Source organism: Rhineura floridana, chromosome 16, assembly GCF_030035675.1.
Source record: "Rhineura floridana isolate rRhiFlo1 chromosome 16, rRhiFlo1.hap2, whole genome shotgun sequence".
In the NCBI taxonomy this organism is placed as follows: domain Eukaryota; kingdom Metazoa; phylum Chordata; class Lepidosauria; order Squamata; family Rhineuridae; genus Rhineura; species Rhineura floridana.
Genome location: NC_084495.1, coordinates 17,327,474 through 17,355,295, shown reverse-complemented (window position 1 = coordinate 17,355,295; position 27,822 = coordinate 17,327,474). Strand labels below are relative to the sequence as shown.

Below are 27,822 nucleotides of genomic sequence, written 5' to 3'. Positions count from 1 at the left end.
CCAGCCTTGCTAAAAAAGAAAGGTGCATACAGCATTTTGAGAATCTGCAACATGCATGTCTGCATATGGCAATGGCCCTTTTTAAATAACAGATAATAGCTGTACAGATAGCTATTTGCTGGTTTCCCTCTTTTGAGTCTTGGAATAATTTGTGAGCTAGCATCCACTCTGATGAGTTACATCTCGCATCAGATATTAGAGATAAAAGCCAACTAGCATTCTTCTGAGGCCTTTATCAGCAAGTATTTTTGCTATTGATTTTTCCCACTACTTTGTTTGCTGACTGTAGTTGGAAGTCTCTTTAATGAGTGTCCACTTCATATGCAGTTATTGACGTTCAATCAAACCTGATATGCTCCTCTATAGGGGAAAAATGGAGTCAACAAGTACTTCTGACATCCAAGTTAATAATACTGATGGGTTGATGAAGGCTTCTAAAAGGAACTTGCCATTCCTTTAGGCTTATAAGTATAGGATGCCATTTTGCTCACCCATTAATTGCTAGGAAATGTACACTTTATCTGGAGGATCATAGAAGTAACTACAAAGGTGGCAGCAACTAACAATGCTCAAAGTTACTTAAGTCCCATTGAAGCAAATGCGATTTATTTCAGAGTACATTTGATTAGACTTAGACTAATAAATAAATAAGAATAAGGTTTGGGCTGCTGGTCACTCTGCCCATCCCAAATCAACCTTTTTGGAATTATGTCTTACCTCAATATGAAATGTGTGGTTTAGTTGCTTGTAAATGTCACTTATGTAGACAAGATTGTGCTTGTTATCAGGTTATTTTAAGCCATTGTGTAACTTCTGAGGGATAGGTTGTGTCAGTGTGCTGAACTGGTGCCTGGCTGCAACAATGGACTGGATGAGGGCTAATAAACTGAGGCTCAATCCAGACAAGACTGAGATGCTGTTAGTGGGTGGTTCTTCTGACTGGATGGCGGATGTCCAACCTGTCCTGGATGGGGTTGCACTCCCCCTGAAGGAGCAGGTTCATAGCTTGGGGTTCTCCTAGAACCATCTCTGTCACTTGAGGCTCAGGTAGCCTCGGTGGCATGGAGTGCCTTCTACTAACTCTTGTTGGTGGCCCAACTATGCCCCTATCTGGACAGAGATAACCTGGCTTCAGTTGTCCATAATCTGGTAACCTCCAAGTTAGATTACTGCAATGCACTCTAAGTGGGGCTGCCTTTGAAGACGGTTCGGAAACTGCAGCTTGTGCAAAATGCAGCGGGCAGATTGGTAACAGGGACCAGACGGTTTGAACATATAAAACCGATTTTGGCCTACTTGCATTGGCTGCCTGTATGTTTCCGAGCTTGATTCAAGGTGCTGGTTTTGACCTATAAAGCCTTACATGGCTTGGGACCACAATACCTGATGGAACGGCTCTCCCAACATGAACCCCCCTGTACACTACGCTGAACATCAAAGGCTGTCCTCCGGGTGCCTACTCCAAGGGAAGCTGGGAGTGTGGCAACAAGGGAGAGGGCCTTCTCAGGGGTGTCCCCCAAATTATGCAATATTTTTTGATGAGGTGCACCTGGAGCCAACACCGTTATCTTTCCGGTGCCAGGTCAAGACTTTCCTCTTCTCCCAGGCATTTTAGCATGTGTTTTTAAATTGCTGTTTTAAAATGTGTTTTTTAAATTTGTATATTTGTTTTTAATGTTTTTAATTGTTGTAAACCGCCCAGACAGCTTCAGCTATGGGGCGGTATATAAATGCAATCAATCAATCAATCAAATGTAATACATGGCAAAGTACTGCCTCAGGTTGCAATCCTATATCCACTTATTTGGATGAAATCAGAAGGTGAAAAGGAGCAGTCAGGTAGCTTGCAAAGCAGAGGGCTGGCAGTGCTCCTTGCACTGTAGTTCCCAAGCTTGGGAACCCAGCACAAGGGATTTTGACAGGTGGGTGGGACAACCCACTTGTCAGTCACATGCCATAATGACACTTGGTAATTGACAGGTGGGTTGCCCCCAAAATGCTCCACATCCCTTTCTTTAATGCATGGCAAAAATATTGTCTCAAGGTTGCAACCTTACATCCACTTACTTGGAAGTAAACTTCAAACTCCCTGGGGAAGGCCTGTTGAGTGGTGAAGCACATACACACAGAATGCTCCAGGTTCAATCCATTAGGATCTGCAGTTGAAAGGATCATGTTGGAAGTGATGGGAAAGAGTGCATGAGACCTTGGAGAGTCACTGCCATTCAGAGTAGACAGTGCTCGATAGACAAAACGTCTGATAAAAATCAATGTTTTTTTTTTAATTAACAATGGATTTTTTTAATTTGAAATGTTTTTTTTAATTTAGATCAGATTTCAAAATTTTCTTAATTAGTAAAAAAAAGAGCCTGGGTCAAAGATATCACTATGAATGCTAATTATACAACTTCTAATTATATTCTATGAATATGTTAACAGCAGTTTATAGAGATGGGAGATAACCTGAACAGTCCTGTTTTGCAAGCGGTATACATGAAGTGCATGCTCTCTCGCTCTAGGCCTCTGTCAAGGCCTTACCTTCTCTCTGACTGCAAAGATAGAGAAGATCAGTTAAAAGAGATGGGGAGGTGGAGTAAATCTGAACAAGAAGGAGACCACTGAAGTGGTAATCCAGCTGTTAACAGCAGTAGCCTCTTCTGCAGGTGTAGAGGGAATATTTTCCTTTGGACTAATTCATTCTAAATTGAGAAATAAGTTGGGAACTGAAAAAGCAGGAGAGCTTGTATTTCTTTTCCAGACAATGAACGAGGAAGACATAGGTGAAGAAGACTGAGTTATCTATACCACCCAATAGTTTAAGTTTCTTGTGTTGGCTTGGTTGAAATTGCCTAAATTTTACTTTTTAAAGAACGTTACATTTATCTAAATATTGTAATAGTTAATCATTCAAATATCCACGTTCATGTTTTGTTAATGTTATTTGTTGGAAGAAGGAAACTAACCAGAAGAACAAACAATCTTATTAGTACAATTTTAAAGTCTGTTTGGTGGTGGTGATTCTGGCACATCGTGACAAAAATATCACGATTAGAACCAGAATAGTGGAGTTGGAAGGGGCCTATAAGACCATCGAGTCCAATCCCTTGCGCAATGCAGGAATCCAACTTAAAGCATACTGGACAGGGGCTGTCCAGTTGCCTCCTGAATGCCTCCAGTGTTGGAGAGCCCACCACCTCCCTAAGTAATTGGTTACATTGTCATACTGCTCTAACAGTTAGGAAGTTTTTTCTGATGTTCAGCTGATATCTGTCTTCCTGTAACCTGAGCCCATTATTCTGTCTCCTGCACTCTGGGATGAGCGAGAAGAGATCCTAGCCCTCCTCTGTGTGACAACTTTTCACGTACTTGAACAATGCTATCATATCTTCCTTCAGTCTTCTCAGGGCTAAACATGCCCATTTCTTTCAGTCTCTCCTCACAGGGTTTTGTTTCCACTCCCCTGATCATCCTTATGGCCCTCCTCTGGAACTCTTCCATTACATTTATATTCCGTCTTTCTTTCATCATGGAACCCAAGGCGACATACATGTTCCCAGACATTCTCCCATCCAGGCACTGACCAAACCCAAATCTGCTTAGCTTCAGCAAGGTGGTGGCCTCATGTGCTTTCAGACCATAGCCTGGGACACTTCTTAAAGTGCAGTGTCCAGAACTGAATGCAGTACTCAAGATGAGGCCTAACCAGTGCCGTATAGAGAGGAAATAGTACTTCACACAATTTGGAAACTATACTTCATTCTGATAATGCAGCCTAAAATAGCATTTGCCTTTTTTACAGTCATATCGCACTATTGGCTCATATGCAGCTTGTAATCAACGACAATTCCAAGATCCTCCTCGCATGTAGTATTGCTGAGCCAAGTATCCCCTATGAAATAACTGTGTATTTGGTTTCTTTTTCCTAGGTGTAGAACTTTGCATTTATCCCTGTTAAATTTCATTCTGTTGTTTTCAGCCCAATGCTCCAGTCTATCAAGATGCTTTCTATTTTGTTTTTCCTCCAGATTATTGGCAATCCCTCCCAATTTTGTATCATCTGCAGATTTGATAAGCGTTCCCTGCACCTCCTCATCTTAAGTCATTAATTAAAATGCTGAAGAGCACTCGGCCCAGGACTGAGCGCTGCAATATCCCTCTTGTTACCTCCCCCCACTTTGAGAAGGATCCATTGATAAGCACTCTCACTATTCTATAGCCAACTGTGGATTCACCTGATAGTTACTGTATTCTATCCAGCCCACATTTAGCTAGCTTGCTAATCAGAATATGATGGGGTACTTTGTCAAAAGCTTTGCTGAAGTCGAGATATATTATGTCCACAACATTCCCACAGTCTACAAGGGAGGTTAACCGATCAAACAATGAGATAAGATTAGTCTGGCAGGATATGTTCTTTTTTTTTTTTTTACAATAATTTTTATTCAAATTTTCATAAAACATACAAAACAAAATCATAAAACATTCAAAGACAAAAAACAAAACAAAACAAAAACGATTAAACAAAAAAATAAAAATAAAATGTTGACTTCCCATTTGTCGCAGATCAAATCAGTTATAGGTCTACAATATATAACAATCCTGTCTCTTAAATTATATTATAAAATCACTTTCCTCCAGTAGTTATCTTAATTAATCATCAAATCTCATAAACATTACTTTATTCTTTCCACAAAAAGTCAAAGAGAGGTTTCAATTCTTTAAGAAATATATCTATCAATTTTTCTCCTAATAAACATATCGATTAATCCATCTCGTTAATAATAATAATAATCTTATTGTCATAACCATAGTCCAAATAAACATATCGATTAATCCATCTCATCAAAATCTGTTAGGTCCAATAATTTCAATAGCCATTATTCCATTATCCATATTAATTCCATCTTCCATCTTCAATAGTCCTGTTAAGTTCAGTAATTTCAGTGTCCAATCTTCCATTATCAGTATTCCATAATAATCTTGCTGTCATAACCATAGTCATATAATAAGAGTCTGATGGGAATTTCCTCTATCCCAAATATTTTCTTGCCATCAATTCTGAATAAGTTGCTGAAATATTGTTGTAAAGTCATATCTCTGTTCTTCTTTTTTACAAAATGCACTGGCTCATCTCTTGAGAGTTTTTCCATTGTCACATGGCTGCAGTTAATTCCATAGATTTTCTCTATATCAAGCTCCATCACGTCATTCCAGTCCAGAAGATTATCCAAGCCATTGATAACTTTATCTCTAATATCTTCATTAATTTCTTCAGAGATAACGTTAAATTCCAAACAGTAGATTTTATTTCTAATATCCATAAACTCCAGATCTTTTTCCAATTCCACATTTGTTCCAATCTCCAGGGCTTGTATCTTCCCTTTATTTTTTCTTTTCTCATCTCTGATCTCATTCTCCTCTCTCACAGGATCCCCTATTTCTTTAAGCTCCTGCGTCATTTTGCTCAGTTCAATTTTCAGCTCCTTACTGCCCTGTCGCAGGGTTTGTTTCGTTATCTCAATCTCATCCATTATTTTCTGAAACATGATTACTTCCAGATTCTCAGCCACTTTCTTGATTGCCATTTTTAAAACCACGAAAACAAAACAAAACAAAAATAAAGAAGAACCACTTCTTATTTCAGCAACAATTGGGTTAATATTCCAGGCTTGATGACATCACAGTATAAACAGAGCAGCCTGCCTTATCTCTCTATGTTCAAGAATGCAAAACAAATTTAGTTCCCAGCATCAAAACAGTTAGTGGCGTCGTGAAGAAGCAGATTCGTCAAAATAAAATAGACCAAAAAGAGAATAGTCCCAGACAATATAATGTTCCTCGGAATAGAAATCCCTCTTCTGTTTATATCTTTAGAATGCACTTCCAGGACAGCTTTTTGCAATAGAAACAGAGATAAGCTGTTAATTTCGTGAATAACAGAGAAGAGTTATAGCTCATCCAGAAGTTCTTTAAAGCTGATTAATTTGACAAATCTCTTTTTGCTGCAACAATTTAAACCAAGTAAAAACAATAATAGAAAGAAGGGTGCTTGCCTGTTAGTCTGTTTTCTCTTTGAAGAAAAGATAAACGTATCGTATTAAACAGATAGAGCTTGTTCGGAAGTCCGTCCGGCATTGCTGGCTGGACCTTTTCTCATAAATTAATGAAATCCAGTCCTCCCAACAAAAACAGGCTTTTGAGGTTGATCTCTACGTTTCTCCCTGCCCGGGAGAAATTTCATCAGTCAAAAAAAAAAATGTTCTGACTGATTTATATCTGAATAAGCTTCTTTTGAGGCGGGAGCCCGTCTCAAAAGCAGGCACAAGCGAAGTCACCCTTCCCGGAAGTCCTGGCAGGATATGTTCTTGATAGATCCATGTTGGCTTGTAGTAATCACTGCATTGTTTTCAAGTGCTTATAGATTGAACACTTTATAACCTGCTCCAGAATTTTCCCAGGGATTGATGTCAAGCTGATTGGTCTGTAGTTCCCAAGTTCTGCCCTTTTGCCCGTTAGTCCTCCAGTCATCTGAACATCTTAATAGAATAGTTGGAACTAGTTCATCTCCTGAAAGACTTCACTAGTTTACAGTATTCTGCTTTAGTGCTAAAACGACCAAATTATCATCCTATTTTCTGATGAAAATTAATCTGAAAACACTTCAGAATTGCTTAGTCTGCACCTACCTTATATTATTTATTATTATTATTTATTAAACGTATATACCGCCCGACTAGCAATAGCTCTCTGGGCGGTGAACAACAAAAAATACAATAAAATTACACAGTAATACAACAGAGCATATAAAAAGTACAAAATCTAAAATCAGATTACAACACATTTAAAATTAAAATTAAATTAACTTAAATTAAAATGCCTCGGAGAAGAGGAAGGTTTTAACTTGGCGCCGGAAAGATAATAATGTCGGCACCAAGCACACCTCCTCAGGGAGACTATTCCACAGTTATTTATTATTTATAATGAAAACTACATCTCTAAATGTGTATTAAGGTTATATTAAACAATAATGTACTTCTGTTAAAAATGATTATTAAATAGAATCTTCCCAACTAGTGATTTAAACTGTGATTTAAAATTGAGTCTTTCAGAGAAGCGATTTAAGTCATGGTTTAAATCAAATCAACCTTTATAAGGTAACCTGTAAGGTAATTTCTAATATTCCTATGTTTTGAGAAGGCATGTATAGAATCATACTGTCAAGAAAGTGTTAACTTTAGATCTGTGCTTACTGCAGAATACATGCTGGCATAGTTTTTGTGAGTAGACAATTTATGATTAAATATGCAGGTTTTTTCCTCTTTGGTGTTGAATATTGTTGTGTATTTGGGTCACATATAAATATTTTGTCAGAAACAATAACTCGCATAGGAAACTAACACAGGAAGCCTAATTTACTGTTCTGTGTTTGTATAAATCAGCACTAGGAGAGCAGATGTGGTTGTTGGAGTGAATGTTCACATCCTAGGAGCAGAGTTAAGTTCTCTCTCTTTGTAAACACATGTTCTTTGTTTTGGTTTGACCTTCCTTGTGTTAACCTCCCCCCCCACACACACAATTTAAAAAAGCCACATACAATGAACATTTTTTCCTTTTCATGTAACATACTCTTCTTTCCATCTGAGTATCTCTTTGAGACTCTATACTGAGTCCAGAGCTGTGCAAACAGGAGCCTCATGTGGCTTCATCTGTCTTCTCTGAGCTGGATAATATACATTAATTTTACAACCTTAATATGGTCCATGTTTTTCGTAGCCATTATTTTTATTGTTTGGGGTAGCTCATTTTTCCATTTACATTATCCTAAAATTATAGCACAAATTGACTGACTGTATCAATTCTGCTTATGCTGTAAGTTGTTACCCAGGCTTTGTGATAAGTATATGAAATACCCAAGCATAAAGTTTTGTTTTGTTTTCTCTTCGTTTGTATAGAATGACACTGAGAGAACAGATTCTGGAGAAACTATTAATTCTGTCTGCATATTGTTAAAACTCTGTGGTGCTTCCAAGCCATCTCTCATCCAGATGCTGTGCAGAACCAGAGCTCCTTAGGTTGAAATGGCATGATGTTAGTTGCTTTCTGATGTTGGGAAGAGCAAGTTTAGGGATCAGGATATCTCCACAGAGACACTTTGCTACCTGATACCTGACAAGCCCATGTGAGTGAAGATAAGACATTGGGGAGGGTTCTTTTACTCCAGGCCCTGGGTTGTAGATGGGTTGTAGCTCAGTGGCAGAGCACATTCTTTGCATGCAAAAGGTCCCAGGTTCAATCCCTGGCATCTCTAGGTAGATATAGAAAAGATCACTGTCTGAAACCCCAGAGAGTGTGTAGACAGTACTGAGCTAGATGGACCAATAGTCTAGCTTAATATAAGGTAGCTTATGGTCTCAGATTCTTGTAAGTTCAGTGATAACAAACCCACTATGTCATAAGTGGTCAACTGGCTCTTCCATGGGTGCATATTGCAGAGATCCCTCATTGCAATATCTGTAAGATGGAACAAATCTCTGCCCTCCTCCCCTCCATCAGTTGTGCCCTAGATTGCAAGCAATTTACTTTGTCTAATAGAACTTGTTAAGAAAGAAGGCTACCCCATCTATGTAGCCTTGCTTGGTGTCTCATTTCTTGGTCACCCTTGAGCGTGCGAGAGAGAGAATCCATTCCTGAGTTTCTACATACATGATTCTATCAACAACCCTCTTTTAGTTCATTTTAAAAATGTGGCAGCTCTTTGATTCTTGAATGTAAAACATCTATTGCTTTTTTTAAAAAAAGTATGATTAAGAAAAATGATAGTAGATGAACCAGAATATAATAGAGCTCAGTCCACTGTAGCTATCTATTTGTTTGGAAAAATGAGCACCTGTTCTTTTTTTAAAAAAGAAAAATTTGCAAGTCTTAAATTATTCCAATTTTCAGAGTATCTTCTTTTATTTTTAGATGAATCTGCGTTCTGTATTTACTGCAGAACAACAAAGGATATTGCAGCGTTATTATGAAAATGGAATGACAAATCAGAGTAAAAATTGCTTTCAGCTCATATTACAGTGTGCACAAGAAACTAAGCTGGACTTCAGTGTAGTCAGGGTAAGTACTCAGGTCTTCCATGCTCAAATTTACATAACAGTTTATAAAATACTCTTGTTTTGCTTATTTGCAGGGGGCATGGAGCTATTAAGAAACCAAAAGCTTCTTTCCCTAATATAACTTATGCTTTGTTCTCCCCCCCTCCCCCTGACAGCTCTTTGTAGTCTTCTCTGTTGTTTGAGATAGCGCCTGGAAGTGCTTTCATCTTGTCCAAGCAACATGAGTCTCTTTAACATCTGAAGTTAGGCCTTTTGTTGAAAATCTGGATTTTGTATCTCTTTGAAAATTTGCTGTCATCTTTTTAACTTGAGTATTTGATTATTATTTCTTAAACTAAGGGGCACTTTGCATATTACATTTGGTGTGTGTGTGTGTTACACTTCAGCTTTAGGTATACATCTACAAATCATGAAGGTAGCAAATGTGTCTTCTGTTTCAGGTATATTTATTATTGGCTGCAGCTACTTGCTGAGCGTCTGTTTGCTGGCAAACTTGGATTTGCCTCCACCTAATGCGTGCGGAACGGCCCTGAAAGAGCAGGTTGTTGCACTCGTATGCATTACCTTAGTAAAATGTTGTGGTTTAATTTAGTTTATGCTAAAACAGGAGTGGGCAGGATGTTCACTTCATTTCACAGTAAGCATGAAATGTGACATGGCATCTACTTTAAAACAAATCTCTCCTTCACAAAACCTCTTCTCTTTGTCGCTCCCACCCTTTTTCATGGCTGTTAAGATGGACATTTGGGAACATTGTAAACTTGGCGTATTGAGAAGTTCTTGAATAGGTTAGGGCGTTCAGGAAGAATCTCGCTTTATGAGATATTTTCTTATTATTAGTGATAATGTTTTTTTAACACCTTTACTTTGAGTTGACCACACTTGTTCTTATGAGCAGAGGGGTAAATGCTAAGTCCTGGTAGTTCTGGGTGGGGAGATACTCGCTCTTCAGCTAGGAAAGTGCCGGCTGCCTTGGAACTTGAAGTTATTTTTGGTCAGCCCTGTACAATGGAGTGTGCTGTTCAGGGGACTTGCTTGGAACCACCATGTGCATCGGGGTGGGGAATCTTTTTCACCCTAAGAACTGCATTCCTTTCTCGGCAACGTTTTCTGAGGGTCACATGCCGGTGGTAGGTGGGGCCAGAGGCAAAAGTGGGTGGAGCAATGACTGTACATTTTACCTTAGTATAGTAAGCTAGCTTGTCCTCCTCGATCTCTCAGCGGCTTTTGATACTGTTGACCACAGTATCCTTCTACATCGCCTGGAGGGATTGGGAATAGGAGGCACTGTATTACGGTGGTTCCATTCCTTTCTCTCCGATAGGCATCAACAGGTAGCATTGGGGGGGAGGTTTCAGACCCTTGGCCTCTCGATTGTGGTGTGCCACAGGGCTCTATCCTCTCTCCCATGCTATTTAATATCTATATGAAGCCGCTGGGGGCAATCATTAGGAGATTTGGGCTCCAGTGTCACCAATATGCGGATGACACTCAGCTCTATCTCTCGTTTAAATCTTCACCAGAGTTGGCTGTGGAGACCATGTCCAAGTGCCTGGAATCCGTGAGTGGATGGATGGGAAGGAACAGGTTGAAGTTGAATCCCGATAAGACTGAGGTGCTGCTTGTGGAAGACAAGGGAAGGTTGGGTGATGTTGACCTGATGTTCAATGGGGTGAGATTGCCCCTAAAGGACCAGGTCCGCAGCCTTGGGGTTGTTCTTGATTCCAAGCTGTCCACGGAGGCTCAGATTTCAGCAGTGAGCTGGGCAGCTTGGTATCAATTACACCTCATTCGTAGGCTGCAACCCTACCTCCCTGTTCATCAGCTCCCACTGGTAGTACATGCCCTGGTCACCTCTCGCTTAGACTACTGTAATGCGCTCTACGTGTGGTTACCCTTGAAAACGGTCCGGAAATTACAACTGATACAAAATGCTGCGGCTCGACTACTCACAAATTGTCGCCGCCGGGAACATATCACCCCAGTGTTGTTCGATCTACACTGGCTTCCAGTTATTTTCCGGGCTCAATTCAAGGTGTTGGTATTAACCTTTAAATCCCTACACGGTTTCGGCCCAGTTTACCTGATGGAGCGCCTCCAGCGCCACCAATTATGCCGCCCGACAAGATCAGCCACTCAGGACCTTCTCTCAGTCCCACCAACTAAAACAGCTAGGTTGGTGGGGACTAGGGGGAGGGCATTTTCAGTGGCGGCCCCCACTCTCTGGAACTCCCTCCCGTATGATCTTCGGCATGCCCCTTCCCTGAATGTATTCCGCAAAGCCTTGAAGACCTGGCTCTTCAGACAGGCCTTTGGGACTTCCGGGGAGGGTTAATTTTTTAGGACTAATCGCCTTTACTCTGAACTGTTATTGTTCTTTATTCATAGTTTTACTGTTATATGTATTTTATGTGTATTTTATTATGATGCATTTATTGCAACTAAATTGTACGTCGCCTAGAGTGGCCATCGGCCAGATAGGCGACATATAAATTAAATTATTATTATTATTATTATTAGCTTCTACACACACTTCTCTCTATCCTCTATCTACTGTTGAGCACCTAGACAATTTCTTGTCTTTTCTCTCTCTCTCTCTCTCTCTCTCTCTCTCTCTCATTTTATTGACATAGAAATTGGTGCTCCAATTATGTTATTGCTCCCAAGAAGTCATTAGAAGTTTTGTCAATGTATTTTCATGTTGTTATGCTTTAATGGATGCACTCTCCCCTAAGAGAATTGGATGAAGGGTGAGCTAAAACTGTTTTAAATAAATAAATATGAGCTGTATAGGAAAACTAGCAAGTCTTTCTTGGTCAGTTTTAGTAGGAATTATTCAGGCTTGTTACTCTTTTCCTTATGCACCTGTGCACTTCATAGCCTCAGGATCCTCTGCCTGCTTACAATCAGTGTTCTTTTCCAACTCTTCAAATCCCTTTTCTATACTTTATGACACCCTGCAGATTACTGTACACCTGTCTACACTTTTCCTGCGAGCAACTCCCCTGCACATCTGAGGGTGTGGCCAGGGTTACCATCATTTTGTCATTTCAAAAAGAGTACATTTGGCTTCGATAAGTGAAAAGTAAGAGTATGCTGTTGCACCATGTCAAAAAGAGTACATGTACTCTTAATAGAGTACGGTTGGTAACCCTAGGTGTGGCTCCCTTTCAATCTCAGTAACTGCTACTGCCTCTCACAGAGTACATACTCATGATCATACTTAATAGATGAGCTACTCCTTTTTAACCACCCACTTTCACAGTTCGATATATTACCTGAGAACAAAAAGTGTATGCCCTGTGTCAGCCTATATTTCACTGTTTGTCCTCTTAAAATTCACATACACAGTGATAAGAAGGGATCATTTTAGGTTTTTTAATTGTTTTTGATGTCATATTTTAAAATTGTAACTGGCCCTGGGGCCTTTGGATGAAGGGTGGGTGGTAGATGATGATGATGATGCACCCATTCATGTGTATTTTTATATATATATATATTGTATGTACATAGTTCATGGCTGATGTATGCTATGTTTGCTTTGTACTGTACCAAAAAACCTATATGGAGCAGCCCATAATGATTCTGAATGCAGGACCAAGTGTTATAGCTGCTTCAAATTTAATGCAGATTCCAAAGGTCTAATCTTGTGTATGTGACATTAGCAGATGTATTTTGATTCTGGGAAGAGCAAGCAACTTCTATAACAATATTGAATTTATCTTGTAGAATTTCTGTGAGTAATATGAGAGATATTTGTATTGGCATGAACTTATATAATATTTTGTCAAGTTGCTTTGAGAGTTGCTTTGCATTTATAAAAGCAGCTGAGGGGCATTTTGAGTTCACATCATCATCTTGTTCTTTTTAATGTGTAGTAAACCGCTTTGACGTTTTTAATGAAACAGCGGTATACAAATATTTTTGTAAATAAATAAAGATCTCTTCAGTTTTTTTAAAATGAGTAACATTTTGATCTAGTTTTCCATTTAGTGGTTATTCTACCAAAAAAAACACTTAACTGTCTTTTTTTGGGGGTGGGAGGGTCTAGAGCACTCATCCATTCATTTTTTGTTTTTGCTTTTAAACCACTGGCAATTCCTGTGTTATGTGTGCCATGTAGAAGCAGTTAGAAATTCTTTTCCATGGTGGTAGCTCCTTGCAATGACTACATCATGTTCACTGTGGGGATCACCATAACATATCGTCACCATATACTTCAGGGCTGGGGAACCTTTGGCCCTCCAGCTATTATTGGGCTGTGATTCCCAACAGCTCCAGCCAGCATGGCCAGTGGTTAGGGATGATGGGAGTTATAGTCCAGCAACAACTGGAGGATCAAAGGTTCCCCAGCAGTGACATATTGCTACGGAATACAGTAGGGCCCCGCTTTCCGGCGTTCCTTTTTCCGGTGTTCTGCTAATGCGGCGGCTTTCAATTAGGGGAAATTCCCCGTTTTAAAGCCAATTTTGCAGCATTCTTGTGGCATTTTCGTGCGACGCGACCCATTATAGTGAATGGGTTCAGCTTTACGGCGATTTCCACTTTACGGTGGGGGCCTGGTCCCTAACCTGCCGTATAAGCGGGGCCCTACTGTAGGTATAGCTGTTGTGGAGATTTCTGTACGCAACAGGTCTGATGCACTTGAATGACTCGTATAATACCTGATTACTGGCCTTAGTTTAGGAATTGGCCCTTTGAAATTTGGCTGCAGATCCTTCTGTAATTTTGTTTGTATGTGTCATTATTTTCTAATTAAATTGGTAAGTTACACTGCAGTTTTCATTGTAAAAATAATCATTTTGTATATTTTGAGCTGCAGATATATGTGGACTAATTTGTGATAGCAGTTAAAAGGAGCAACTGAAACTCAAGAAAGTAATCAAAACTTTTTTATCTATGGGTAGAAGATACCTGATTTTCTTTTGCAGTTTTAATGTTCAAAGTATTATCAAGTTTATAAATGAAGTTCTATAAATACTTCGTTATATGTGCAAGTGTTAGATGGACTTGAATATTTGAGTTTCTACTAGCTACAAGAAAGTTCTGAAACAGAACAGAGGATAAACATTGTCCTCCTTCCTCCACTCCCATCTAAGGGTGCTGACCCAAAAATGTCAGCAGCCTGGTCTGCTTTCTTACAACTTTAACAGAAGTTGATGGTTGTAAACACTGTAAGTGCTGTTAAACGTACAACCACAGAGGACAATTCAAAGATTTTCCATGCTGCTTAGTGTTCAGAAACATTAGAGCTCAGCATCCACCCCAGTTCCTTCCCACTTCTTGAGCAAAGGGAAGATACAGAGAGAAAGGTATGGTGGGAAAGGATCTTGGGGATCTTGGTCTCTGGCTGCTTGTTTACAGGCAGGGGCATGTAGTATATAAACAGCAGCTGCAAAACAGCAACTGGGAGTTAATGGTAGAAGTAGAAGCCACTGATGTGTCTCATTCATGCTGTCTGTTTAGCTTCTGTAGCACTGAGATTCCTATGATACTCTGGTCTGTGTTGAATAAATTTGGATGAGATCCTTTGCTGATGAACCCTTTTGTGTTTGCAGACCTGGGTTGGCAACAAAAGAAGGAAGATGAGCAGCAAGAATGTTGTGGATTCTGGAGGCACTCCATCAGGGACTGTTGCCAGCACGCTGACTGTGCCTCCAGAAGTGGCTGTCCGAAACGTGGTCAGCATTGCTCGCTCCCAAAGCCAGCAATCATCCTGGACGTCCTCCAACAATGACGTCATTGTAACTGGTATATACAATCCAGCCAGCTCTTCCAGCAGGCTGGTGTCCGCTAAGCAGACTAATGCGCTGATGACCGATATGCATAAAAACACTCTTCCGAGACCACCAGGGAAAAGTGACCCTGAATTTCAGCGGCAGCACATTGCAGTGGCGCGGCAAGCGCCCCACTGTAAAAATGCTTCATTGTTCCTGGGAGAAAAAACAATTATCCTGTCTAGGCAAACAAGTGTGTTAAATTCAGCAAACTCAATTTATAATCACACTAAGAAAAGCTATGGCGGTTCCTCGGTTCAGACGGCTGAGCTGGTTTTACCTCAAAAGCCCGTGTTGTGCCACAGACCATGCAAAGTGGAGCAGTTGGGGTGTCAAAGGTTACAAAAACCAGAGCATCCAATCCTTGCCTCACATGTGCCATCTGGGCAAAGGGCTAACATTAGAGATCCTTCCTGCAGCACGCACAACTTGGAAATCCGAGAGGTTTTTTCCCTGGCCGTTACTGATCAACCTCAGAGAATCCTGACAGGAAATGCACAGAAGTCTTCTTCTTCTTCTTCAGGAGAAGCCAATTGTTTGTCAATTGCCATGGAAACTGCAGATGTGGACGATGAATATGCTAGAGAGGAAGAGTTGGCATCAATGGGTGCCCAAATACAGAATTACTCCAGGCTAAGTGGCACTTCCCTCAGAGTTGAGAATCCAGGCACAGGTTTGTCTGGGTCAGGCAGAAGTGTCAGCTGCAGTTCACACTTGGTGAATTCCAGGGACTTGCACAACAGTATCCTGTATCATAACAGAGACTACCGTTTGCCTCCACGGACCTCCTTGCATTCCACGTCTAGTACACTGTATAGCAGTTCTTACCCTTCAAGAAGTAATCTATCTTCTCATTTTGCAGCTTCCAATCAGCTAAGGCTGTCTCAAAACCAAAACAATTACCAGGTAATTTGGTGGTGTTCTTCTTTAGTTTTAATGCTTTGGCTTTGAGAGTGTTGTCTTCCATTGTTGTTTGTAAACCAGGAGCTCGAGCAAGTTAACTTGCATCCAGTGAGTTGCAGCTGCATTTTGCATTTCTTGTTCAGAAGATGTATTTCCCTGTTGAGTGATTGTGTGTTCCAGTGGTTCTCAAACTTTTTCCCCCATGGACCACTTGAAAATTGTTGAGGGTCTTGGTGGACCAGTTAATGATTTTTTTCTGTTGTAGCCATTATAATGTACTGTGTTAAAAGCTGCATGGTTTTTAATTGTATTTCTATTGCTTCATTTATTTCTTATAATATTGTATTTTATTGTATTGCAGTTTGCATTTCATAGAATTCAAATTGTGATACAATAAAATACAATATATAAGAAATAAAAGCAATAGAATTAAAAATTGGATGCAATGGATGTGCCATCTCCTGCCTTCAACCCCAAATCCACGGACACCTCTGGCTTCTGGGGAGATTTTCTGTTGGACCACAGCATGTGAGGAAACTGTTAACACACACACAGAGCTGTGGTTTGAAGAACATAGTTTGTGTGTGTTAAACTACAAATGGCCATACACTTACCAGTTTCAGAAACCCGTGTTGTTGTTTTATTTTAAAAAAAGCTTTCGTTTTAAATAATATAGGTAAGCATGTGTTGTGTTTGTGGTTGCATTTCATGGTATAGTTCAGACCTCTTTGGATAATAAAAGAGTAAAACCTGTGGGGTATGTTTTGTGGGAAAGGTTGATGGGTTAATTATGGGTTATTTTTCCAGTTTGAAAAGCAGAACAATTGTGATCTTTTGCTTGATTACAAAAAGCCAGTGACTGGGGACAGAGCTCATTTTATCTTGGCAATTTTAATATAGCTAAAGCTGATTATAGGGAAGCAAATTGCTAATGGCTTTCATTGCTTGCCTCTTCTTTTTTCTTTTTGCTAGCCGAAATAGTATTGTATTGTGTTCACCAATGTGATACTGCTAGTTATTGAAATGCAGTTTTCTTTGGGGATGAAATGTCTCTGTCTTGAGATGTAGTGTTTTTAATAGAGTTTTAAAAAATTAAGAAGTCATATTTTATTAGAAGTGCTATTAATTAATATTTTTACTACAGTGATGGCTTGTGCCCAATCATGTACAAACTGATACTGGACTATAAAAATATTTTACCAGACAGCCTGTCTACATCTGTCTGTTGCAGGATGTCTTTAGTGGTGGGTCTGGCAAACTGTGTGCCTGGCTTCCTGAGAAGGAATTATTATTCACTTTGGATGAGTAGTTAATTTCACAGCTGCTTAAAAAGATGAGAGAGACCTTGCCGGATCAGATCAAGTGTCAAATAGCCAGATGCTTTTGGGAAGCATGAAAACAAGGCTGTTTGTCCCCAGCATCTCTTCCTGGTATTGCCGGTGACTATGGAGATTCCACGTAGCTATAGCTAAATACCTGTTGGTAAATCTATCTTCTCTGTGTGATATTCAGTGTTTGTACTACTCAGAGTAGACCCATTAAAGTTAATAGGCATGACTAACTTAGGTTCATTAATTTCAACGGGTGCACTCCGAGTAGAACTTAGTTGAATGCAACTCTATGTCCGTGACTCCTAAACCCCCCCCCCGCAACCAACTGAAAATTGTTGAGGGTCTCAGCAGACCACTTAAAGATATCCATGTTTAGATGTAGACTGCTATCCTTTTTTTAATAACCTGACAACTCCCACTTTGAGTCACCCTCTTTCTGTTGCATGCACTCTCTTCGCTTCCCCCATTTCTTCCTTGTTCCCATGTATTGACTCGCCACTCCTTCAAGTGCTTTGCCAGACTCTTTTTCCTGTCTTGTTTCCCGCTGTGGCTTTATTACTCTGAAGAAGGCAGAGCCTCCACACACACACACCCTGGTCACCTCTGATCTGTCCTGCTCACCTTCTGGATGGACTGCCGAGTTCTTAAGAATGATGGAGCAGCTGCTGCACCCTCTGTTCTTTACACGCATACACAACTCTCCACAGAGTTGCTGCCACAGACCACCTCACTGAACCTCATAGACCACTGGTGGTATGTGACCACACTTTGGGAACCCCTGCTGTATGTGGACATTGCAGTATCTTTTGGCAGTGTTCAGTGTAATTGCAGGCTTCCACCCCCAAAATCTGGGCAGGCCGCTACCATGCAGCCCTTCCTCATGGAAGGGCAGGATGAGGAAATGCTAGGCTGGGCTATGTTACTTAGAGGAGTCCCGAGCCCCTTGAGAAGCACTCTACATTGGGCAATGCTGGTAGGAGAATGGCCTCTCAGGTAATGCTGCATCAAAGTGCTATGAGCGCCTCTTAGCAGTAGCAACCAACCTTCCCCATCTCCTTTCCAGCTTTGGAACAGACAAAGTTTGCCTGGGCCGGCAGAGGATATGTGAGGGAGAGGTTTCCTAGTTTGGCCTTGCATGGCTGGCCACTCATCATCCTCACCAGAGAGTGGCACCATACTCACCATGGTGGCTAGATTTATCGAAGCCTGGTTGTGACCCTTAGGGTAGAGGCCACATAGAGAAAAGTGTTGAAACCATTTCTGAGTTTGCAAGAAGTAAGGGTTCTGTTTGGTTGTGGCACTAAACCCAGATTGTTATGGCTGAACCAGACCAATTAGAAAACAAATGTTCTATAGACACTTCTGTAGAAGTTCTGTGAAGTGCTGCATTGTATCATTACACTTTAAGATAATGGATTTTATGTTAACTAAGGCTAACATGCACAAGCACTTGTTAGCCTGCAAACCAGGATTCTGTCAGTCAAAAAGTGGTCCTTGATTTTTTTTTCATTGGTCTGGTTCAGACATAACAATTCCTATCTGATTTAAATTGTGGTCTGTCAGAATGAGCCATGTGCCCAGTTTCCCTTCTTCTATTGTGCGCCTGGCTTCAGTGAAATTTTCTTCGTTTCTCACATCCTATTTTCTCATATCATCTGAATCAGGAAATAGTGATTCTAAGGGCTCTTTCAAACCCACAATATGAAGCCAGAGTTTGATTCTGCCTTCATAGAGGGCAAGCAGACTCCAGCAGGCGTTCCATTAGCAAGAACTTGGCACTGAAAAACAAGCAACATATAGAAACAAGGGCGTTTTTCTCTCTATAGGGTGGTGTGAAGAGAGTCACCAGTCACTTTTAGATGGTATACCTGGCAGGCCTCTAGAAAGGGAGAAGGAATGCTCTCTCACAACACTCCCCCCTCCCCAATCCAGCCGACAATTGCAGGCAGTTTAGTGTGTCCTGGGCCATAGGCACCATCCAGCACATTGCCTTGGCCCCAGCACCGTCCTCTTCCCTCTGCCATCTTGTTCTACAGCAGGTTGCACAGGCTGTACCACAGAAAATATGCCTGGCCAAGCCATCCCAGAGAGGTAATGCTACAAATGAAGATGCCACAAATACTGTCCCTTTGGGAAAGGAAGGGAGAGCTCATAGTCATTTCTGTGCCTGTCTCTCCAAGGGTGGTGAGGGGGCATGAGAAATTTAAACAGTCCCCCATTCCTGTGGCAGAGGGGGAGGAGCTTTCATCTGCATTTTTAAATCCGCTTTTGATTTTAGACTAATTTAAATCTTTCCCCCTTTTTTTTCCCTCAAGAGGAATTTAGGTCTCCTAGGGAGGCGTCTCCTCGCAGGGATAGAAACAGGTTTTCTTCCCAGATGCATTCTAGGTATAGACATAGGTGTTGGAGACACTCTCATTCTTGCTCTCTCCATAGCCCAGGGGTGCCTCAGGTCCTGGAGCTGTCATCTCTCACTTCTTTCACTTTCTTGACAATTGGCGGTATTCTCCTAGACCTTATCACAGGTCAGTGAAAAAGAGATGGGAAAGGAGCATCCCTCTTCCCCAAGAAAAGCCTCTTTATCTTGGCCCCACAAGTAAAAATTAGTTCCCCATTTCCTTCTACTTCAGGTTGTCCAGGGGAGAGGAGGAATTCTAAATATGTGGGGGAAAGTCCTCTATCTCTTCGATATTTCTCTTAAACTCTCCAGCTCAAGAACCTCCCCTCAGAGTTAGAGCAGGGGTGAGGAGCCTGTCGCTCTCCAGATGTTTGACTCCCAACTTCCATCAGTCCCAAGCTGCTTGACCTGTGGTCTGGGATGATGGGAGCTATAGTCCAAAATCATCTGGAAAGCCACAGGATTAGAGAATTCAGATAGGGAGAACAGTGAACTCTCAAGGTGAAAAAGCTTTCTTAGGCTTCTGATGAGAGCAGTGAAGATGCTCAGTTTCTCTCGGATGAGGACCAATCATCTACCATAACCAAGCTGGCTGAACCTTCTGGTACTGCCTCAGCCTTTCCTTCCCCCTTTCCTTCAACAACAATTTCCTAAAAGAAATTGAGTTAAACATTCAGAGACTAAATCAAACCATCATGTTTGTGACAAGTTTTACCATCTCCCAGATGATGTGGTACAAAACTTGTCCATACCCAAAGTAGATGCCCCAGTTGCATCCCCCCCCACAGTACTCTTACCTTTGGATTCAGATGAGTTGATAAGACACGAATAGGTCAGCATGACAGAAGAGTAGAAGCCACCCTATGTAGAAGTTTTGAGATCTTGTCCATGGCTGTTAGAATCTCCGTAATGCCTTGGTGACAGTATGGCCTACTGTCATGTAGTTGAATGAGATCCTGGAAAATGCCATTCTGGACTAAGAGACCCGAAACACTTTCCAGAACTTTTCCCTGTCTACAGCTTTCCTGGCAGACATCTTGCTAAACTCCAGATTTGGACCAGATTCCCAGCTTGCAATATTGTAGCCAAGAGAAACCCATGGCTACAGAACTGGAAAGCTGATGTAATGTTGAAGTCAAACCTTGGCAGTGTCCCCTTCAATGAGAAGATGCCTTTCAGGAAGTCCCTGGAGGCAATCTTGATGGAAATTAAGGAAAAGGGCCATTCCCACTCCATGTATGAAAGAGGAAAAGAAAGCTACTAAATAGTCATTCCTTTTGTTCCAAAATGTTCCCATTTCTCAAAATAGCCTCAGGGATTCCCAGTCCAGATGGCAGCAGCAACAGGGGCCAAAGTCTTAAGTTCAACTATCCAGCATGTTGTATCTACAAGAAACCTAGCACAACATGACTCTCCTATTCAGCATTCACCTTTTTAGATTCTTGTGAAATGATGAAACATGGATATGACTTGGAATTTCTCATCTGTCTGAAAATCCCACAGTGCTTCCAAACGTTAGGTTTCCAAATAGTTGGTCATCTTCTGGAAATAAGCCGTCAAACCAGTTCCTATCCAGGATCAAAGAGCATTTTTGGACTTCTTCATTGATCCAAAGAAGGACAGAGACACTTGGACCATCCTGGACTTCTAGACAGGAGATTTTGCACTTTATTCTGGCCCCTCGGAGAGATCATCTGACAATGATCAATCTCACCAAGGTCGATTTCCATGCTACAACACAACAGCACAACTTTCTCTGTCAACCAGAAGAAGAGCCCTCTAATTCCAAACTAGACTTTGCTTTACTTAGGAGTGATTATTGAGCATAGAGATGGAAAGAGTCTTTCAATCTGAGGATCACCCAATCTCAGTGAGGAATCTTGTCTTCACCTCTAATTGCTGAGCATGATAATCCTCTGTCTGGATTTCATCCCTTGGGAAAACTTCACTCTTGACATCCCTACTGGGATATTAGTTTCATGTCATTAGCAACATCAATCTGAGGATCTTTTTCCAATCAAGATGTGAAGATTGTTCAGTTGATGGCCCTCTACAGATAACCTGAGAAGAGAATTCCCATTCAGACACCCAGCTGAATGGTTCAGACAACAGACACCAGGTGGGATTATTGCAGGAGAACATGGACCCAAAGACTGTGGTGGCCAGAAGTATGTGGGAGAAACAGTTGGTGGTTGTTTTTCTTTTTTTAAGGTTAGGAGTATCAGGGTGGTCTTATTCCATTTTTCAAGGGACTACAGGCAACATATGGTCAAGACAACACAACAGGCAAAGTCAATGTTAGAAAAGGGGGAACCTCTGGCCCGTGAGGCCATTTTGACATGTCCACCTGCCCCCACACTTGATGTCATATGATGTCAGGTGTGAGGCAGGTAAGGCCACAGGTTTAGAGGAACAATCAGGATCCTTAGCATGTTGTCCCAATTGTTCCTCTGCAAGTGGAGCTTGTGTTTTGGTGACTTTTAAATTTGACACCAAATGCAGGCTTTTGGCTAGAAAGGAAAAATTAAATTCTCCTGTTGAGTCACATAACATCAGGTGATTGACCGAGGGGTGGCCCTGTCCACTTGTCAAAAGTGGCCTGTGGAAGGTGGGCCAGTTCTGGATGCACCCCACTGACCAAATTCAATTCCCCACCCTGACCTATGTCAACAGATAGGAGGAATCTTCCTCAAATCCCTTCTGAAGGAGACATTCTCCCTGTTCTTTCTCCAGTGGCAGAAATATACTTGCAATCCATCAAGGCAGAACTCCTCATAGGAATCTTCAGTATCTGAGCTGATTTGACTCAACTGATAGTGGCTAGACTAAGCAGAGTGGACTCAACATCATGTAGTATCTGGAAATCCCATAATAGAACTTTTCACATCATCATCAACAGTTGGCTTCCATGGTTTGAAGGGGTGCTGAAAATGATGGACTCCTTGTAAACAGAGGGTCCCAGAGGGCTGCTCCATGCCTTTTCACCTCTGCCCCTCATTCCTTGGAAGATCAGGAAGATTCTGGAACAGTAGGTGGGAGTCATCCTAATTTTCCCTATTGTCAGGATGCCCGTACTACTTGACCCTTGTGAACATGTCAACAGAAGATCCCAGTCTTCCAGGCACACATGAGTTCTTATGTCAATGTCTTTTATTTCTGAGATTGACTGCTTGGAGACTGAGTGAAGCATCCTGACCTGCCAGAGTTATTTGCTACCAGTAGTTGATGCTGTGTTAACATCTAGCCGCTTCTCTACAAATAAGCGGGAGAGGCCACCTTCTCCAAAATAAGTTTAGGAAACTGCCTTCCTGTTCCCAGGCTGCTTGTTCCCCTTCCCTTGAGAAAAACAGAAATTCGACTTCCGGGAAGGGTGACTTCGCTTGTGCCTGCTTTTGAGACGGGCTCCCGCCTCAAAAGAAGCTTATTCAGATATAAATCAGTCAGAACATTTTTTTTTTGACTGATGAAATTTCTCCCGGGCAGGGAGAAACGTAGAGATCAACCTCAAAAGCCTGTTTTTGTTGGGAGGACTGGATTTCATTAATTTATGAGAAAAGGTCCAGCCAGCAATGCCGGACGGACTTCCGAACAAGCTCTATCTGATTAATGCGATACGTTTATCTTTTCTTCAAAGAGAAAACGGACTAACAGGCAAGCACCCTTCTTTCTATTATTTTTTTTTACTTGGTTTAAATTGTTGCAGCAAAAAGAGATTTGTCAAATGAATCAGCTTTAAAGAACTTCTGGGTGAGCTATAACTCTTCTCTGTTATTCACGAAATTAACAGCTTATCTCTGTTTCTATTGCAAAAAGCTGTCCTGGAAGTGCATTCTAAAGATATAAACAGAAGAGGGATTTCTATTCCGAGGAACATTATATTGTCTGGGACTATTCTCTTTTTGGTCTATTTTATTTTGACGAATCTGCTTCTTCACGACGCCACTAACTGTTTTGATGCTGGGAACTAAATTTGTTTTGTGTTCTTGAACATAGAGAGATAAGGCAGGCTGCTCTGTTTATACTGTGATGTCATCAAGCCTGGAATATTAACCCAATTGTTGCTGAAATAAGAAGTGGTTCTTCTTTATTTTTGTTTTGTTTTGTTTTCGTGGTTTTAAAAATGGCAATCAAGAAAGTGGCTGAGAATCTGGAAGTAATTATGTTTCAGAAAATAATGGATGAGATTGAGATAACGAAACAAACCCTGCGACAGGGCAGTAAGGAGCTGAAAATTGAACTGAGCAAAATGACGCAGGAGCTTAAAGAAATAGGGGATCCTGTGAGAGAGGAGAATGAGATCAGAGATGAGAAAAGAAAAAATAAAGGGAAGATACAAGCCCTGGAGATTGGAACAAATGTGGAATTGGAAAAAGATCTGGAGTTTATGGATATTAGAAATAAAATCTACTGTTTGGAATTTAACGTTATCTCTGAAGAAATTAATGAAGATATTAGAGATAAAGTTATCAATGGCTTGGATAATCTTCTGGACTGGAATGACGTGATGGAGCTTGATATAGAGAAAATCTATGGAATTAACTGCAGCCATGTGACAATGGAAAAACTCTCAAGAGATGAGCCAGTGCATTTTGTAAAAAAGAAGAACAGAGATATGACTTTACAACAATATTTCAGCAACTTATTCAGAATTGATGGCAAGAAAATATTTGGGATAGAGGAAATTCCCATCAGACTCTTATTATATGACTATGGCTATGACAGCAAGATTATTATGGAATACTGATAATGGAAGATTGGACACTGAAATTACTGGACTTAACAGGACTATGGAAGATGGAATTAATATGGATAATGGAATAATGGCTATTGAAATTATTGGACCTAACAGATTTTGATGAGATGGATTAATCGATATGTTTATTTGGACTATGGTTATGACAATAAGATTATTATTATTATTAACGAGATGGATTAATCGACATGTTTATTTGGAGAAAAATTGATAGATATATTTCTTAAAGAATTGAAACCTCTTTGACTTTTTGTGGAAAGAATAAAGTAATGTTTATGAGATTTGATGATTAATTAAGATAACTACTGGAGGAAAGTGATTTTATAATATAATTTAAGAGACAGGATTGTTATATATTGTAGACCTACAACTGATTTGATCTGCGACAAATGGGAAGTCAACATTTTATTTTTTTGTTTAATCATTTTTGTTTTGTTTTGTTTTTTGTCTTTGAATGTTTTATGATTTTGTTTTGTATGTTTTATGAAAATTTGAATAAAAATTATTGTAAAAAAAAAAAGAGAGAGAAAAACAGAAATTCACAGGTAATTACAGAATTTCCATTTCATATCCTGGTTTGGAGGGAGGATTTTGAACCATGTTTTTTTCATTTTTAAAGTCATGGGAAACTGGTTTAAGAAATCAAAGAAGTTTCATGGAACCTGGAAAAAGACAGGAGGGATTGTGTGTGTGCGTGTGTGTGTGTGAGAGAGAGACAAAGAAACAGCTCATTCTGGATCCAATAAACCATTGTTTATTGAACCAGGATCATTGTGTCTTAACCTGGTAATTTAAAGAGAAGAATGGTTTTTGTTCATCTTCTTAGAGCAAGGGTTTATAGGCACAGTTTTTGCATTTGAACATGGACAATTCAAATTCTTCTGAAGAACAAGTTCAGTATAATAGGCTATAGATTTCACCATGAAGATATGACTTCCTGGTAATATTCTTTTTCCTTCCATAGATTTCAGGAAACCTTACTGTGCCTTGGATTGCGGGGTGTTCCCGAAAAAGAGCAGTAAGTACTTCTCATTGAAGCAGCAAGTGGACAATGTGCAGGCTTAGATTGTTTTATAGCTTTAGATCTTTTTAATTAATATGATTAGGAGGTTTTGTAGGGTTTTGGTTTGAAAGGAAATCTTCTTCCCCCCCCCCCCCAAGCTTCCTCAGGATCATTCTTCAAAATGCAGACATGACATTGTTGGATATGTTTACTCATAGTCAGAAGTATTCCCTGTATTTCCAAGCAACTTTGCATACTTAGATTGTCTTTGTTGTTGATAGTAATTCTGATTTACATTACTCTTAACCTGCGACCCTGTAAAATTCTCTTAAGCATTTCTGTCAACGCTGACAGCAGTGAATTAGTGAGGGGGGAGATTATCTGCATTCATTGGTATCCTAAAATCCTGTCCATTGACAGTAATGTCTCCAATATTGTATTAATAGCTAATTATATCAGTGCAGAATTCTCATTATTAGTTTAAATAATTGCATAAGCAATAAAACATCAACATTAAACCTGCTGTTAGGATTCCTCCCTTTGTAAGATGGACTGTGATGTATTGTTGTCAAATTCTGCTTATGGATTGGTGTCACTAAAAGCAACTGGGAAAGCTCAGCTAAGTGGAAAATAGCATGGCACCAACCCGTTGGAAATGCAGAATAAGGCTTAAAAAAAGATGAGCATTGCTAATGGCAAGAGTAACAAAGACAGCTCTAATTGATGGCTCTCAAAGTAAAACCTCCATTTTTAGAATTTATAGTCTATTTCAACTAAGTATTGAAATCTCTTACATTCTGTATGCCTCTAAATAGTTTTGCCTTCTCTTTTTCTGTCTCATTTAATTAATTTAGAGGGAATGAAACCAGCCTGGCACATAGGAAAAGGAAAATGCAATGACAGAGAACTATAAATCTTTTAGTTCTACAATAACTCTAAATCTAGTCTGGAAGAACAACAATGCATAGACTCCTCTTTTATTGCTGTTGGTTAACTATCTAACTATTAATTTGTGGTGGTGTTAAATCGCCTGAATCTGCAATTCAAAATGCTTTTAAAGCAATTTTAAAACTGTTTGTAGATCACCAGTCTGATGAATGACACAATGTCTAGGCTTTCCTATAATCTGTCCATTTGTGCAATGAAATTATATTCAAGTAAGATGTGTAAAAAGGAATTAAGTAAGTTGTGTCTCCAGTTTTGCTAGCAAAACCTTGGATGCCATTCTTGAGTGAGTTGTGGGAAAATTTAACCCAAAGCTGAAACAAGCATTCAGCTTCTTGATACTTTCAGGAGCATGGCCCTCAAAGTGCAAAGCTGCATTCTGCAAGAGAATGGGTAACAGCTAGGAAAAGGGCAAATGCCTCTCCAATGCCACCTAATTTTGTGTTTGTTGCATGAATTGGCACATGGTGTGATAATAAACCCACTTTGTTCACTCCCATTTCTTGACTATTTGCGAGGTATGGACAATCCTGTTTTTAAGAATGTAGGAACCCTCCTGGATAAGATGAAGGGTCTATCTAACCCAGCATCTTGTTTCCAACAATGTCTAACCAGATTCTTCTGGGCAGCTTGCAAGGCAGATATGAACCCTTCCCTGATAGTTTGTCCCAGGATCTAATATCTAGGCATTTAGTATCCTGGGGTATACTACTTCTGAATGCAGGGTTGCATTTTATTATCTAGGGCCTTATCTAGGCATCTATTGGTTAGTATTTTTCTGACTCTCTTTTAAAGTCATATGTGCTGGCAGACAACCCGTCTTCTGGCAGTGGATTCCATACGTTAATTATAGATTGTAATACTATCTTTTGCCTGTCGTGAATCTACTGCCAGACAATCCCACTGGATGACCCTCCGCTTTAGTATTAGGAGAGAAAGTGAAAAATCTATTGCTGTTCATTTTCTTTGTACCATTTGTAACTATAGGAACCTCTGTCGTGTCTCCTTGTTCTCATTTCACTGAGGCCCCCAAATTACATTTATTTATTTATAAAAATATTTGTATACTGCTATTTTGTTAAAAACATCAAAGTGGTTTACAACATGTTTAAAACAACTAAAATCATAGATTTTTTTTAAAAAAAAAACATTAAAAAATGGAAATGGACTGCCTTCAAGTCGATCCCAACTTATGGCTACCCTATGAATAGGGATTTCCTGGTAAGCGGTATTCAGAGGGGTTTTTACAATTGCCTCCCTCTGAGGCTAGTCCTCCCCAGTGGCTAGGGCCTGCTCAGCTTGCCACAGCTGCACAAGCCAGCTCCTTCCTTGCCCACAACTGCCAGCTGGGGGGCAACTGGGCTCCTTGGGACTGTGCAGCTTGCCCACGGCTGCACAGGTGGTAGAGCACGTAACCCCTGAGCCACTCACTGTGGGGGTGATCTTTAGCTGGCCCTTGACACCTAGGAGACACGAGCAGGGATTTGAACTCACAGACTCTGGACTCCCAGCCAGGCTCTCCTCCCCACTGTGTTATACCAGCTGTCTAAAAAAAAAAAAACATTAACAATACAATAAAAACAAAGATCAATTATTGTGAAA

At 40.4% G+C, this 27,822-nt stretch overlaps 1 protein-coding gene across 7 annotated transcripts in view; it reads left to right on the top strand.

Moving 5' to 3' along the window:
• HDX (highly divergent homeobox) overlaps positions 1-27,822 on the top strand; it is a 56,245-nt gene that overhangs the window by 2,845 nt on the left and 25,578 nt on the right. For 4 of the 7 annotated variants that reach the window (XM_061598576.1, XM_061598575.1, XM_061598578.1 and 1 more), the window contains exons 2-4: positions 8,965-9,111; positions 14,669-15,793; positions 25,237-25,290. In XM_061598576.1, coding sequence (XP_061454560.1) covers positions 8,965-9,111; positions 14,669-15,793; positions 25,237-25,290 — 1,326 coding nt within the window. Of the gene's footprint in view, positions 1-7,952; positions 8,180-8,964; positions 9,112-14,668; positions 15,794-25,236; positions 25,291-27,822 lie in introns of all 7 variants that reach the window. The other 3 variants (XM_061598580.1, XM_061598582.1, XM_061598577.1) reach the window with 2 other exon arrangements.